Here is a 16,683-nt window from a genome sequence, read left to right on the forward strand (position 1 = left end):
GTTTGAGTAACCTGCCCTGGTTTTCTGCTGTTCCAGGCTTACCCTGGCTCTCTGAGGGAGTGGGTTCCTTCTCCAGGAAATATTTACTTTCCTATCAACTCCCTTCGAAAATCTTATCAGCTTGTACCAGGAAGCTTGCTGCCTGTATGCTATCAGGGCTGCAATGATTTTGGTCTCGAGAGGCTAATACTGCTCCCTTCCTTTTCTCTCCCTGCTGGGCTCAGTGGCCTTTTCCTCATTTGATCAAGGGTGCCTTGTGTAGCCAGGCTGGGATCCTGACTGGAAAAGGTAGCATACTCCTAAGGTTGCCCTGACCCATCCTCAGGGCTTTCTGAAGCAAGGGGAGGAAGTAGAGCCCTCTGCCTCTATGACACACACACACACAAAGAGCATACGCATTCTCGTTCTGGGGGTTGTACCTGAGCTTTCTCTTGAGGTTCTAGTCATCAGGCCCTTTCTCCAGGAACACACTTGCTTAAAGGCTATAACTTGGGAACAGCTTAGAAAAGATTTTGATGATTTTCAATTGCATTTTCCTTAGGGAAAAAAAAAATCTCCATTAGGCTTTTTTCTTTCTTTTTTAAGTAGCGCCTTGGTTTCCTCTGAGCTTTTCCATTTACCCTTGAAATGAGTCCATTTGCTAGCCTGGGATACCTTTTCAGCCTGGAGAATTTTAGAGACAGAGACAGCGCAAGATTATATTGTGAGTTCTTAATGGGTAAAAGTGACTTTTTGCTTTTGGAGAGAATGTATATCATGGGTAATTTGTTTGTGAAGGATTAATATTTCTCTCTCCTCCTCCTGAGCCTCCAAAAAAGCCCTTTCCAAGTACCTCAGGCAGCTAGTGGGTAACCATGAACTCCCCAGGGCTGTGGGCAAGATGTCCTGGGGCTGCAGATTTGAAGCCTCTGTGAAAAAGGTGTATCCTGTGGCTACTAGGCCCACTCTCCCTGGCCTAGCTGGACTCAGGACCCTAAGCTCCCTCTGCTTGCTTGATTCTCTTCCAAGATCTTCTCCAGGCAGATTATTCCCTTTGGAATAAAGTGATGGCCCTGATATCAAGGACTACCCTCAGCCCCTTTCTAGAAAATTCAGAGTATGCCAAGATCTCTTCTGAAGGGGTTGACCTGACAGAAGTGGAGTGACTCCCTTTCTTAAGAACTTGAGAGCAATTGGGTCTCATATTTTTCCTTATCAGTGCTTTGCAGTTGCTTCAGAGTGTCACCAGCTAAGCCCATATCTGCAGTTTCTTAATAAGACAGGCTTTTCCAACTGAGGTAAGGAGTACAAGACAGGTTATTTGTCCATCCACTCATTCAGTGTCTCCTGTGTGCCAGGCCTACTGAGTGCCCTGTGGTAGGCTGTGAGCATACAGTGATAAGTGGCATTGCAGTCCTCAACATTTTCATCCAGATAAAATTAGGAGCTGAGGGTCCCCAGGGTTTATCTTGGAGGTCAGAAGGAATTGCTAAATAAGGACCATTTCCATTTCCCTGTTCAATCATGGGAGAAAAGTGGTGACTGTGGGAGTTGGTAGAAAGGTTCTTGGTGATAGCCCGCTCCAGCTAGCTGATATGGTCGGTGTGGTAATAAGGATGGCTGTGGTTGTGAATATCATTAGGAGGCAGTACCCCTGGCCCTCCTGGATTATCACTTGAGAGCCTAGCATCCACAGGGAGTTGGACTAAGGCAGTACCTTAGATAAACAGACACCTCTTTTTTTTCCCATTTCCATGTCTCTTGTTCATTTTTCAAAAAGACTCCAGTTCATTGTGTAAAATGCAACTGTCTGTAGGGTGTACCAGTTCTATGTAATGCCCATGTTGCTTCCAGGTGTCTTAGCGATTGGGAAGCCCTGCCTTCTGTCCTTCAGGTCTCTGTCTTGGGAGCAATAGTAGCAGCTAGAGTATACAGAATACCTGCTGTATACTAGGCACTGGCCTATGTGGATTAACTCATCAAGTTCTTGAAGAACCCAATAAGGGAATAGGTGCTAATCTCATCCCTATTTTACAGGTAAGGAATCTAAAGCTGGAAGAGGCTGTCACACCCTCAAAGTGGCACTGAGGTTGGACCCTAGGGTGTCCCAACTCTAGCACTGCCTTTCTTTGCTTTTGCCCTATGTTCCTTGGTGGGCTGCCAGGCCCAAGGGATTTGGTCTGCTTGTGCTGTGATATGGACAGATGATGACAGCAGCATTGCAAACATACTATCCAGGAGGGTACCCTAAGTCAAGTGTGCTATATACTGGGCTTTTGGAGTTTGCTGAGAGTCCTTCTGCTCTATCTCTTAGTTCTCCAAATTGGTAGTGCTGTAAATAAAACCACTGCTTTGGCAGCTGAACTCTACTGGATGGGGTGAAATCAGATGCCCTCTGGCCCTCCTAGCATATTTTTGGAGGGTCCCTACATACCTGCTCCATCTACAAGGCCAACCTTACTTAGTTTTCCACCTTACAGTTTTCATGGCAAGAGGCTGGTCATGATTGTGGAGACTTTTTAAATCTGGCTTCAGTGACAAGCTGGCCAACCCTGATAGAGTTCATCATGGAAGGGAGTTGTTTCCCTAAACTCTGGCCCTGTCTTCCAGGGCCAGAGTCCTAGTTACAGTCGTACAAGCCAGGCCACCACTTCTGTCTCCTTTTCTCTGCTGGTGAAGTCTCTAGCCTCACATTTGCCAAATAATCACATCTCAGTGGGTAAAGTGGGGATTTTCAGGACCATTTGCCCTTGATTCTGGGTGGATGTCAGCTTGTGTTACAAAACAGTGTTACGAAACAGCAGGAATTGCGATGGATAATTTGGCATAGCCCAGGCACCCTGCACAGTTCTTTGCAAATCTACAAGGAATGGCCTTTGTTTCTCTGAAATAGTGGGCAGTGTGCTGCAGGTAGTAGAGGGGAAGGGTGGGAGACAGTCCTTACAAGTGAGGGTTGCCCCCGAATCACCTTCTCACCACATTCATTGAGAATGGTCATCCTGTCCCATCCCTGACCTCGGAACTCACTGTGTACCAGCCTCTAAACTGAGGTGCATTCAGGAGAAAACACTACTGTTTTTACTGTCATAAAATTAAGCCTGGCAGTAGAAAAAGAAAACAACCTGCAGTGCTTTGCATAAATATATCTCCTGGAGCTGTTAATCAGTAACACAGGAATCTGGTACCTTTTGAAGCCAGTTATGATCTGTATACCTAAGATAAAACACGTTTTATGTTCAGTAAAAATGATATGGCAGTGTTTACCTTCTTAGAAAATGCAGCAAGTACTATTTGAATGAGACTCCTGGGCCAGCACTCAATGTGAATCAGGCTAACATTGACGATAACAGAGTAGTCTGTGCCTGCCTGTGCCTGGACACTAATTGGAAAAACCCAACAGCTACCTCCTTGGTGATCTCTGCCCATTTGGGCAAGTTCCAAAGAGCCAGCTCCGCTCAAAGTAACCTCTCTATTTTTTTTTTTCTGTAACCCAGTGCCTGAAAACCAGGAGGAAATCATTTCCCTGATTTCTATTTAGCCTTCTAAAATCATGGCAGTAGTTGTCTTATATTCAAGGGCCACTGACATTGGGGGTTTTTGGTTTCTAAGTCATTTCCTATCTCTGTTTCACTCTTACCTTTTCTCTCCTTGCTTTATTTCTATGCTTCCCTGGTTTCAAGCATCATTCTTGCTGCTCAGCAGGGTATGAAATAACAGTTCATGCATTAATCACCCTAACCACGGTTCCATCCTGAGGGCAAGGGACTGTCAGGCCATGATGGCCCTATCAGTCAGAAGCCAGGGCTATTAGGGCTGGCTGTGGCAGGCAGGGCCCATCTAAGATGATGCCCATTTCTTGGTGAGCCACTCACTAGCCATCGTTTACTGAATTTTCTTCTAGCAGTGCAAGAAGAGAGAAATGAGGAGAGGGCGGTAATAAGATTAACATTCCTCTCACCTTAACTCATTGAAAGGATCTGTCATGATTTTGTTCCAATTGTGTTTATAATTGGTCTTGCCCAGTTTGGCATGTGGCTGTGAGCTTCCTGAGATGGATCTTTGTCTTCTTTTCAAGTGGTCTGTGAGCTGCCTGAGTCAGGGATGATGTCTCTTGTTTCTGGACTCCTCTGCAGGGTTGGCTGTGTCAGGAAAATGCAAAATGAGCATGTGAGGTGGGAAGGAGACTGAGCTAAGTGTCAGCAACAGCAGCTTCTTTCTCCTTCAGCACATTTGCTGGATGTGAGATATAGTTGGAGCAGTCTAGAAGAGTCTTCAAGCAGGAGGGCAGGTGGGCACACAGGCAGGCAGAGTGGACTTATTGTTTTGTGACCATGAGGTGTCTCTGGCTGGTTGGAGTCCAGGCTGGCCCCAGGGGCCTGCAGGATTGATTCATGCTACCAAACCAAAGAGAACTGAAGCAGCTGCTGGGACAGAACGTCCTGAGCCACCAATGTACAGAGTTTTGCCTGCTGTGAAGCTCAGCTCTGGTGTCTTTTTCCCCAAGTGTTGAAGTGTCCTGGAATTCTCATGTATAAACAGAGGATTAAAGAATGCACGTTTCTTAGCTATTTAGGAGGCTGAAGCAGAAGGATCACTTCAGTCTAGGAGTTCGAGGTTACTGTGAGCTATGATTGCACCACTGCACTCCAGACTGGGTGACACAGCAAGACCCTGTCTCTCGAGAAAAGAAAAAAATAATGCAGGTTTTTATGTATGTGATAAAATTCTCATAAAATTTGCCATTTTAACCATTTTTAATGTACAATTCATTGGCATTAAATACATTCACATTGTTATGCAACCGTCACCACCACTCATCTCCAAAACTCTTTTCATCTTCCCAAACTCAAACTGTGTCCCTGTTAAACAACAACTCACCATTTTCTCCTACCTCCAGCCCCTAGCAACCATGTCTATGAATTTGACTACACTGAGTACCTCATATAAGTGGAATCATACAGTATTTGTCCTTCTGGACTGGCTTATTTCACTTAGCACAATGTCCTCAAGATTCATCCATGCTGTAGCGTGTGTCAGGATTTCCTTCCTTTTTTAGACTGAATAATATTCATTGCATATTTATACCACATTTCATTTATCCATTGACACTTGGGTTGCTTCCACCTTTTGACTATGTTTCTAAATACTGCTGCTGCAAACATGGGTGTACAAATATCTGTTCAAGTCCCTACTTTCAATTCATTTGGGTAAGGATTTAAAGCACAAGGAGCAAGATGTCTTTGAAGATCAGTTTCTGATGAATCACCGTTCTCTGCTGAGCAAAAGTCAGCTTTACTCACCATCTAATTTTAGACTCCAGCATAACTATCACTGGACACTCATAATATCAGACTTCATTTTGATATTTGATAGGCTTTCACAACATTTTATAATTCCAGTTTGATATATCCCCTTTCATTGACCACATTTCAGCTGGCCACTTCCTTACAATTGTGGAGGCACCCTTGTCACTTGTTGGTGGGCACTGGACTAGGCAGTGTGCCTTACTACTGCCAGCTTGCTCTAGTGGCATGGGCTCTTAATGACTTTGACCCTTCTCTTTCCTGACCCTAGTTGAGCTGGGCTTTTGGCCTTGTCCCCAGACCTGGCTCTTAGGACTTGAAACCATGAGCCTGCTGATGACTAAGACTGTTGAAGCCACTTGTCTTCCCCTCATGGCAGCTTTGTGCAAGCATGGTATTATCCCCCATGTCTTCCAGTTTTTGTAATCTGCTTTTGTTTCATCCAATTCTTATACAATATTTAGAATTATTGGAATTACATATGTGTAACTTCCTAGGAAAGTATATTTCTGAAATGCCTTGGCACAGGACCGGTTTTCCCCATACCAGCTAAGGACACACTTGGGTGATAATTGGCTTCCTTGAGCCAGTGTCCATCTGTATTTGCCAGGCCACTTAGGAAGTAGAGATGGCTGGTTGTGAAACTCTTGTCTTAATGGGCATGTGATTATTCTCTGTGTTAATTTCTTCCTAGCAATTCTCTAGATTCACAAATGAGCCAACTCAAACTACTGCATAACTAAAAATACTGAGATCAGTTCCAGTGTACTGGTAGACTTTGAACTCATGACGTGGTGAGGACCTAGACTGTGGGCCATGTGGCTCCTGTGAGTGAGGCAGGGACTGCCCACTGTAGTCATCTGCCCCTGCCTAGAAGGATGTTGGTGCTGCTCATAGTTCCCAGCCAGCCTTCCCTCCCTGTGTCTCAGGCCCTGTAGGGGCAGCATGTGGAGAAAGCCTGTACCCTGCACTTTAGGAACTTAGAGTCTAGTTAGGGAATATGGAAACACTGACAATAAGCCCGCCACTTCTGAGACAGTCCTATTTTCTTTGTTCTATTCTAATAGCAGAAGTAAAAAGGAAAACATCATGGGCATACAGAATAAAAGTCTCCTATTCTTACCCCCAAAACTCTGTTCTTCTGGACACTGTACATATCCTGGCCTGTAGTCTGCCTTTTTCATCTAGATACTCACCTTGAGCCCATCTCTGCCTCAGTGCTGTATTCTTAAGGACTGCTTGATATTTCTAAGGCTGTTTTTGAATGATTGCAATTACAGTGTGCTGGCAGGAATTCAGAGTCAGAAAGACCCTTAATGGGGTAGGTCAGGAAGACCTCTTGGAGGAACCACCTAGAGCTCCCAGGTTCTGGGTAGGATCCAGTGAGATGCTGCAAAGGAGAAGGAGGAGGAAGAGGACATCCTCTGCTGCTTTTCTCTTCTGCTCTTCTCAGGGCTGATGGTGCCTTCTCCTGCTCTGGCACATGGCCCCTGGGGCAGGGAGTGGGAAGGATCAAACAATATTTTGTTGTCAAGGCATTTTCATCTTTGGGACCTTACTGTAGACACCACTGTCAACCCTGCTTTTTACAGATGTTGATACTGAGGTTTGGAAAGGTGAAGGGGACAGCCCAAGTCATGGGCAAAACCGGGAAGAGGAGGGAATGTCAGCTGGGTCTGAGCTGGGATGAGCTGACAAAAAGGATCAGTACATGCTTAGTACTGCGGCTGCCATCTCATTACCCTGATGGTTACCTTATTTTCCGGATGCTGGAGGACAAAGGCGGGAGTTTGCCAGACAGCAGATCAGATCCTTCCCAGAAGAACAGAGATCTATGTGGGGTGTGGAATAAGAGCTCTTCACACAGTAACCCAGCTTTTAGCTGGGTCCCTGGCCTACACCCTGGGAGGGGCCTGCTCATGAATCAGGCAGCTATTTCTGGAGCTGATATGAGGCGAGGGGGCACTTTGCTGCACTGGGGTAGGCAAGCCATTCCTCTGGCAGGGAGAGAAGAACAAAGAGGTTGTTCAAAGGGTATGCAGCCAGTTCCTGGAGGGTGGCTGGTGTCTATGCTCACAAGTTGTTCCAGGGTGAGCCAGCTATATACAGATCGACCCCCAAAGGCTGAGGGAGCTGAGAGGCTGACACATCCAGTTTCTCAGAAAGAAACATTTAATAGGGACTTAAGAACAGAAGCAATGTCTCAGGTGGAGGCAGGGTGGATCCCTGTACGTACTCTCCAGAAAGTATTATTTAAATAGCAAGCTTTTAGGGTAAACACATGTATAGCTGGTCATGCCTCAGAGTTTATTTTTTTGTTTGTTTTTTTGAGACGGAGTTTCGTTCTTGTTGCCCAGGCTGGAGTGCAGTGGCGAAATCTCGGCTCACCGCAACCTCTGCCTCCCGGGTTCAAGCGATTCTCCTGCCTCAGCCTCTCGAGTAGCTGGGATTACAGGCATGCGCCACCACACCCAGCTAATTTTGTATTTTCAGTAGAGATGGGGTTTCTCCATGTTGGTCAGGCTGGTCTCGAACTCCTGACCTCAGGTGATCCGCCCGCCTCGGCCTCCCAAAGTGCTGGGATTACATACGTGAGCCACCATGCCCAGCTGCCGCAGACTTTCTTACAAAATTCTAGGAAGATTAGACATATATCTTCACTAGGGGTTATTTATGCAATAGGCATTGTTTCTTTTTTTCTTTTATTTTTGGAGACAGGGTCTTTCTCTGTCACTTGGGCTGGAATGTGGTGGTGTGATCATGACTCACTGCAGCCTCAAACTCCTGGGCTCAAGCAATCCTCCTGCTTCAGCGTCCTGAATAGCTGGGACTACAGGCATGAGCCACCACACTCAGCTACTTAAAAATTTTTTTGTAGAGATGGAGTCTCACTTTATTGCCCAGGCCAGTCTTGAACTCGTTAATTCAAGGGATCCTCCCGCCTCAGCCTCCCAAAGCACTGGGATTACAGGTGTGAGCCATCATGCCCAGCCTGGCATTGTGTTTTTATAAGGAGTTGTCTATGCTATGGGAATACATCAGTCATCGTGGTTTCACTTCAAGATGGTGTCATACCAGGCACAGTGGCTCATGCCTGTAATCCCCGCACTTTGGGAAACCAAGCAGGAGGATGGCTTGAGGCCAGGAGTTGAAGACCAGCATGGACAACATAGCAAGACCCTGTCTCTACAAAAAATTTTAAAAATTAGCCAGGTGTGGTGACATGCACCTGTTGTCCTAGCTACTTGGGAAGCAGAGGTTAAAGGATTGCTTGAGCCCAGAAGTTTGACGCTGAGGTGAGTTATGATCATGCCACTGTACTTCAGCCTGGGTAATAGAGCAAGACCCTCTCTCTAAAAAATAAAAATAAAAAAGATGGTGTCATTCTTGCCATGCAACAAACTGTTTTCCTACATAGGTGTCACTGTCCATTCAGGATCAGTGGAACGCTAGGACTGGCAGGTGGTGTAGGCAGATACAGGTGAATCCCACTGTGGGGATTCCTGCTGGGGTGACCACAGTGCCTGGGGTGTTTAGGCCTTCAATCAGTGGGAGGGAATTGGGGAAGGGGTTGTTACCAGGCATGGGCCTGGGCCTGGCAGTCAGGATACAGGAGGTATCTGTGGCCCCTGGACTCCAGCCTCTGGCTGCCATCCTGATTGTTCCCATGTCCCATATGTTTCTCTTCTGTCCCAGGCTCAGTATACAAACTCCACATCCTCTGACTTGGAAGCTGCCCAGCCCTGAGCTCTGACTGGGCTTCCTAGTCATACTTCCCAAAGATGTGACCGGTTTCCCTGACTTTGAACCTTGGCTCTGATGTCATGTAGTTAGTTGAGGCCAAAGGAAAACTGATGGGGACTGTTCATGTCTGTGTGTGAGCTGGAGTGAAGGAAGGTGTGCCTAGGCAGGGCCTTCGGTTCCTGGCAGTCCCCTCCCCAGCATTCTTGTATTTTCCTGCCGTGAATCTACTGGAGATAGAGATCTGGCTCTGTTCTGCTCTTCCTCTTCTCTCTGAGTGGCTTTGGGCATATCCATCCCTTGCACTGGAACTCCGTTACCTCCTCTCTACAGCGAGGGGCTAACTGATCTTGCAGGCCCCTTGCTCCTAGAATAGCCTGTGACTCTGACTCCCAGCCTCCTGTTTATTTCTGAGGCTTCTTCCCAGAATGGGTAAACACCTCCTCTTCTTTCTCCCTGTCTACAAGAGGCCCGCTTTTGGTCAGGGGAGGGGTCTGCCTGAAAGGTCATAGGCATTTGAATAATAGTAATAACATCAGTGAGCATTTACTGAATGCTTTCCAATGTGCGAAGCACTGTGCCCAGCATTTTACATGCATAATCTCTTCATTTTCCCAGCAACCCTATGATGGGATATAGATTACTAATATTATTCTTGTTTTATAGCAGAAGAAACTGAGGGTTGGAGAGGTTATTACCTGTCCAAGGTTACATGGCCAGTGAGTAGATGACCCTATATTTAAATTCAGCTTGATATTTTATTAAAATTCCTATTCTGGGCTGGGTGCGGTGGCTCACATCTATAATCCCAGCACTTTGGGAGGCCAAGGTAGGCGGATCACTTGAGGTCAGGAGTTCGAGACCAGCCTGGCAAACATGGTGAAACCCCATCTCTATTAAAAAAAAAAATATATATATATATGTATATAAATTAGCCAGATGTGATGGCGCATGCCTGTAATCCCAGCTACTTGGGAGGCTGAGGCAGGATAATCACTTGAACCTGGGAGGCAGAGGTTGCAGTGAGCCGAGATTGCACCCTTGTACTCCAGCCTGGGCAACAAGAGTGAAACTCTGTCTCAAAAAAAAAAAAAAATGTGGAGGGGATATTTCCAGGACACAGGAAAGGATGAGCCCAGTGACAGTATTGCTGATGCTGAGAGAAGGCCAAGGGGTGGGGTGGGCACTACCAAGGGTCAGCTGAGTAGACACTGAAGTTCCTGACAAGGGTCCTGGTGCTGCTGAGGTCACTGACTGGCAGAGGTGGAGAGCAGCAGTGTGGGAGTCAAGAATGGAGGGGCTCTGCTGAGGAAGTGAGAGAAGAAAGCGGAGTATGATGGATGTTCACACTCACTGGGGTGAGGGGAGCCAGAGGGCTGGTTAGGGACCTGGAGGTGGCCCCTGGAGCATCATGGAATCCTCAAGGCTGTGCATAGGCAGAGACCAATGGCGCCTGCTCTCTTGATGCCGTCTTCCCCAGAACCTGGCTCAGATGGGCTCCTGAGTACCTTCCCAAACCCCAAGAGAAGAGGCTGGGGTTGATTTGGTAAATTCTGAAGTACTGCCACCTGGTGTGAAGGGCCAGGGGTTGCAAAAGAAGCCTTAATGAGCTGTTTGGGATCTTGCATGGGCAGGGGGGAGAGGGTTAATAGGGGCTCAGCCCTAGGAATTGCAGCAGTGTAGGGGTCCTCTCTGGTTTGAGCTCCTTGGAGGGGGAGTTGTGATTTGATAGCATCCCCTACTTGCCAGGTTTGCCCAGCAGAAGTCCTGGTGCTAGCCTAGAACTCAGAGGCTGCAGGGCCTGAGAGGAGACAGAATTGGATTTAAGGCATATTTGATAGGTGGAACTATGGGTTAGGAGGTGCCAGGTCAGGCTATAAGAGGAGCATGGTTGTGGGGAGTTGGACCATGTGAGGTGTCTAAGTAACAGTGACTTAGGGAGGCAGCCCAGGACTGAGGATGGGGCCACTGGGGCTAGGAGCCCAGATTGGTCAGTGCCCACTGCCCCTAAAGCCCCCGGAACTATCTTAGAGCAGTTGAAATAGACGCTTGAAGAGATCCAAGGCATTTTAAAACTAGCTAGGCCCCACCCTTCTGCCATGAGGACCCCCAGGAGCAGCTTTGAGTGTGGCATTGGAATCAGACGAGCCTGGATTTGAGAAAAATGTAAAAGCAAAGTGAAAACCTCCACCTCTCTCCACACCCTGACCTTTAAGTTCTTGTATACTTTCAGAAATGTGTGTGTGTGTATTTGTGTGTATATCCTTCTTATTGTACAAATAAAACAGATGCACTGCTCTAGACCTTGCTTTCATCCCTTAAATTATTGGCCACGTGGAAGAACCACCTGGTTCTTTTAGTAGTAGTCTATTATGTGGTGTGCTTTAATTTACCCAACTGGACTCACCTGATAGACATTAAGGCTTGTTTGGGGTTATTTTGATGCAGCAACAACCATACTTTACATAGATCCCTGAACGCTGGGACAATTATTTCTGCAGGATAAATTCCAGATACAAATTTTCTGGGTTCCAGTTGTTGTCTCTCCCCTTCTCCCTAAATTCTCCTTCAAAGAGATTCTGTCCATTCCCACTCCTGCTAACAGTGTATGAGAGTTATAAAATGATGATAGTAATACAGAGCTGTTGGGAGGATTAAATGAAATCATATGTAAAGATTTCCGCCGGTGCCTGCCATATCAGGGCAGGCTTCAGGGGTGGGGCTCAGGGCAAGGGTTGCATTGAGAATTGGATCACTTTGGACAAGCAACAAATAAAGTACTGGGTTGGGTTTCCTGGTCAGCTTGGAGGAGAGGTGGCAGGAACAGTGGTCTGATAGCTGCTGAGTACCTGATGTGTGCCAGACACTGAAACAGGGAAAGGGCAGTGAACCAGATCAGCTTGGCCCCTGCCCTGCCCTTGTGGAGCTAACAATCTAGACAGAACCAGTCTGCAGAGTGTGGTAAGTTCTACCAGCATGCTGCCACTCCAAGTCCCCTCTGACTGGGTCTCTCTCTCCTCTGCCCGCCCTGCACCCCCTTCAACAGTGTACGTGATAGAACGGGAAAGGAAGATGGACAGCGGGTGTCAGGCAGTCCTGGCTGCTTGCTGGGCTGCTCTCTGCTGCTGCTGCCTCCTGGACAACTTGAACTGAGCAGCTAAGATCTGAGTATTTCCCTACAGCCCTGCTACCTCCTGTTACTGGAATAAACAACTACTGTTGCACAATTTCCATTTTCTTCTTTCTTTGAAAATAACTCACAGATTTTTAAATTTTAGCACCTTTCATAGGTGTGAAATGGTATCTCACTAATTTGCTTTCCCTGATTACTAGTGACCTTGAACATAAACATATAAGTTTTGGGCAGTTTGTACATATCTTGTGAATTGATTGTACATATTCTTAGCCTGTCTTTTCTGTTGGTTTGTCTTACTGATTTGTAGAGAATTTCTATATATTCTATCCACTAGTATTTGTCTGTTTTATAGGTGTGCAAATATCTTCTTCCTATCTGACTCTCTTTGTTTTTGGAATGGAGTCTTGCTCTGTTACCCAGGCTGGAGTGCAGTGGCGTGATCTCATCTCACTGCAACCTTTACCTCCTGGGTTTAAGCAATTCTTGTGCCTCAGCCTCCCAAGTAGCTGGGATTACAGGCACACGCCACCATACCCTGCTAATTTTTGTATTTTTTTAATAGAGACAGGGTTTTGCCATGTTTTCCAGGCTGGTCTTGAACTCCTGAATTTAAGCGATCCACCTGAGATCCAAAGTGCTGGGATTGCAGGTGTGAGCCACCATACCTGGCCTCTCTTAATCTTTTTATGGTGTATTTTCTAGTATGAGAAATTTTAGAGGTCATGTTTATCATCTTTCCCTTGTGCTTTGTATGGTTTAGTCTTTGAAAACTCATTTTCTATTCCAAGCTCATAAAAATAAGTCTATATTTTCTTCTAAAAATGTTTCAGATATAGTCGTTAGTCCACCTGATTTATTTATTTATCTATTTATGTATTTATTTATTTTTTTGAGACCTAGTTTCGCTCTTGTTGCCCAGGCTGGAGTGCAATGGCATGATCTTGGCTCACTGCAACCTCCGCCTCCCTGGTTCAAGCGATTCTCCTGCCTCAGCCTCCCAAGTAGCTGGGATTACAGGCATGTGCCACCACACCCAGCTAATTTTGCATTTTTATTTTATTTTTTGAAATGAGGTATTGCTCTGTCACCCAAGCTGGAGTGCAGTGGCACGATCTCGGCTCACTGCAGCCTCTGCCTCCTGGGTTCAAGGGATTCTCTTGCCTCAGCCTCCCAAGTAGCTGGAACTACAGGCATGCACCACCATACCCAGCTAATTTTTGTATTTTTAGTAGAGACAGGGGTTTCGCCATGTTGGTCAGGATGGTCTCGAACTCCTGACCTCAGGTGATCCATCCATCTCAGCCTCCCAAAGTGCTGGGATTACAGGCGTAAGCCACCGCGCACCTGGCCTGAATTTATTTTTTATCATGGTGTAGGATAAGATTCTAGTTTTCTTTTTCCATCTTGGTAGTTCCAGCTGCATGTATTAATTAGATCATCCTGTTACCAAGCAAAAGGGGCTCACTGCCTGATGTGCTAGAAGCCAATTCCATGACACTGGGTTTTTGAGAAAAGAAATGCTTTTATTATAAGTTAATAAGGAGACAGGATTCCAGCTCAAATCTGTCTCCCTGTCCTGGCTTTAAGGCAGTAATTTTATTAGAAAAGGTTAGAGGGGTGGATTCCAGGATGAGAGGTGGTTGATGGAAGGAAAGAAGAGGTTTGGAAAGTCCTGGGGCATGTACAATAATCTCTTCATGCTACCTCTTGGATCCCATGTGCAAATTCAGGGGAGGGGTTAGCATGAAACATGCAGTGAAAATTCAGGCTGTGACATCATCAGCAGGCTCATTCTGTCCAAACTCCAGCTGGCCATATTGGTTCTAACAGATTTCACTCAGTTCTTTTGCCTCATAAGCAGAGGCGTTTCAGTGTTTCAGCAAGTTGTTTCTTGACTGCCATCTTGTAAACTCTGTTAGGGATTGGTGTCCTTAATCTTTGGGGCACAGTTTCAATCCTTTCCCTATTAATCTGAGATGAGATTTGTCATATACCACGTTCCCATATACGAATTAGAATATGAGCTAGAATCAGGAATCTGGTGTGATGTGTACCCTCCTTCCACCAGCACGTGCGTAAACACATACCTCTTATTCTTTTTCGTAATTTTCTTGGCTTTCTCGGCCTTTTACTCTTTCATCTACATTTTAGAATGTGTGTTAGTTTCTACAGAAAACCATGTTTGGCTTTGATTGGAACAGCATGTAATTTATCAAGTAATTGGTGAAAGAGTTGACATATTTACAATATTGTCTTCCCACCATGAACAAGTAATCTCTCAATTTATTTTTGTCTTCTTTTTATGTCCTTTAAGTCTTAAAATTTTCTTCACATAGTTCTCGCATATTTTTATTGGTTTTTAAAATTAGATTTTTCTCCAGGTATATTATAATTTTAATGTTACTGTGAATAGATTACTTTTTTAAAATGTTACATTTATTACTTGGTGGAAATAATTTATTCATTCCATTGGGATCACACATTAGAAAATTTTAGCCCATCTTTGTCACACCATTCCCTTGGGGGCAGTTCAGCTGTGAGGGGAGCAGTTCTTCAGTCTGTCCTATGCATGCTCCAGGGAAACCACCAGGGTTCTACAGAGACAATCATGGATTCCGTAAACGTAGCTCCAGAGTGTCAGGTGACAGACCACACAGAACAAACCCCCAATCCCTGCTTTTGCAGGGCTTATACTCTAGGGAGGGAACCAGACATTAAATAAACCCACAAGTAATAATTGACATCATACTTCCCTGTGAAGAGAAGAGACATAATGCCATGAAAACATACAAAAGGGGAACAGTCTGGCACAGTCCAAGAAGGCTTCCCCAAGGCAGTGAAGTGAGCTAAGATCTGAAAGATGTATAGATGTCAATAGGCAAAAGTGTAGGAACAGCAGGTGCCAAGGCCCAATGGCAGGAAAGATGGTGGCTCATTTGATAAAGTGGAAAACGAAATTGGTGTCATAGGCCACAAGGGGACATTAGGAGCAGTTGAGAAACAGGCAGGAACAAGATGGGGGCTCATAGCCCAAGTTAAGGATTTTGGTATTTGTCTTGTGAGTAATGGGAAGCTGTTGAAGGATATTAAGCAAAGGGATGATATCACATTTGCATTTTTAAGAGATCCCTTTGGCTTCTGTGTGGAGAGTGGTTTGGAAGGGGGCACATGTACACATGGTGATTATGGAGAGAAATGAATGCATTTGAGATATTGGGAAGTAAAATCAACCGGACTTGGTGATGGATTGGATATGGACATTGAGGAAGAAGGTAAGAGTCAGGGATGACTTCTGGGTTTCTGACTGGAACTGGGTGCCTGGTGGTGGTGTTTACAGAGGTTGGGAACAAGAGAAAGGAATCATGATTGGTTGAGAGAGAGAACAAACTGAGTTAGTTTGAGGTTTCAAAGTATCTATGAGACATTCAAGTTGAGCTGTCAGGTAAGCAATTGTATATAAACCTGAAGCTTGGAGGAGAGGTTGGGCTAGAGATGTCAATGTGGAGAGCCTTGGCATGTTGATGATCATTGAAACTGTGGCCATGAATAAGATCAACTTGGATGGAAATATGGAGGGAAAAGGAAAGATGGCAGTGTAGGGCTGAGCTTTAAGGAATTCTGGATGGATCTGCAAAGGAGTCAGAGAGAGAAAGCTAGGAGAATGGGATGTCCTGAGAGCTGAGTGAAGATGTATTGGGAAGAGAGGATTGACTAGTAACATCAAATGTTGCTGAGAGATTAGGTAAGGTGAGAACGCAAAAGTGTCTACACTGTTTTCACTGAGGAGGTGGACTTTTCTCCAGTTCTTGTTCTGTGAAGGAAATCAACAGAAGGAAAGACAAGACTGCTTGGAACTAGAAGACAGGGCTCCTCAGGCCTGGAGAAAGGCAGACATGTGTGTAAGCATGGAACAGGCAAGCTCACAGGTGCAAAGAACTAGCTGAGGCAGGAAGGCTAGGAACCCCCACTAAACTGGACAGAAGCATGCTAACAAAACATTGAGTTCCAAAAAGGTTAGACATCAAGTAAGGGAGTCAGGCTAATGTCACTCAGCTTTGAGCCTGAACAGAGGAGACATTGTTCCTCAAGAAGACTATGTCCTCTGCGGTAGCTGCTGGAGGGCCCAGCACATAGATAACCAAACAGATGACCATCCATGCCCTGGGGAGGTCCTTCTGAACAGTAGCAACAGTCTAGATCTTTCATGACCACCATTACAGATTTTGCTAATATACATCTTTTGAAAGGAAACTCTACATGCAACTCCAGTCTGGAAAATAGATACTATAGAATTGCTGTGGTTGAGGCAAAGAGGAACCACCCCCTACTTTTTATGAAAGCTTAGGGGCCTGAGGAATACATTTGAAAGCCCCTGGTCTTTGGGATTTTGCAGTGCATTTGGCCACGGGAGATTTGGGATGATTAGGTTTTGCCCTGGAATGTCATTCCGGGATACTGCCTTGCGAGCAAAATCATCAGTGTGTTAACTGCTGGTGTATTCTATGAGGATCTGTGGATACTTTA

General features: G+C 45.7%; 1 protein-coding gene across 5 annotated transcripts in view; it reads left to right on the forward strand.

The window, feature by feature from the left end:
- CYSTM1 (cysteine rich transmembrane module containing 1) overlaps nt 1–16,683 on the forward strand; it is a 68,528-nt gene that overhangs the window by 41,434 nt on the left and 10,411 nt on the right. Inside the window, exon 3 of one of the 5 annotated variants that reach the window (XM_019028033.3) lies at nt 12,070–12,250. The exons of the other annotated variants lie outside the window; for them this stretch is intronic. Coding sequence (XP_018883578.1) covers nt 12,070–12,176 — 107 coding nt within the window. The 3' untranslated portion in view covers nt 12,177–12,250. Of the gene's footprint in view, nt 1–12,069; nt 12,251–16,683 lie in introns of those variants that run through there. 5 annotated transcript variants of the gene reach the window in all.

The sequence above is a fragment of the Gorilla gorilla genome, chromosome 4 (assembly GCF_029281585.2).
Source record: "Gorilla gorilla gorilla isolate KB3781 chromosome 4, NHGRI_mGorGor1-v2.1_pri, whole genome shotgun sequence".
NCBI lineage: Eukaryota > Metazoa > Chordata > Mammalia > Primates > Hominidae > Gorilla > Gorilla gorilla.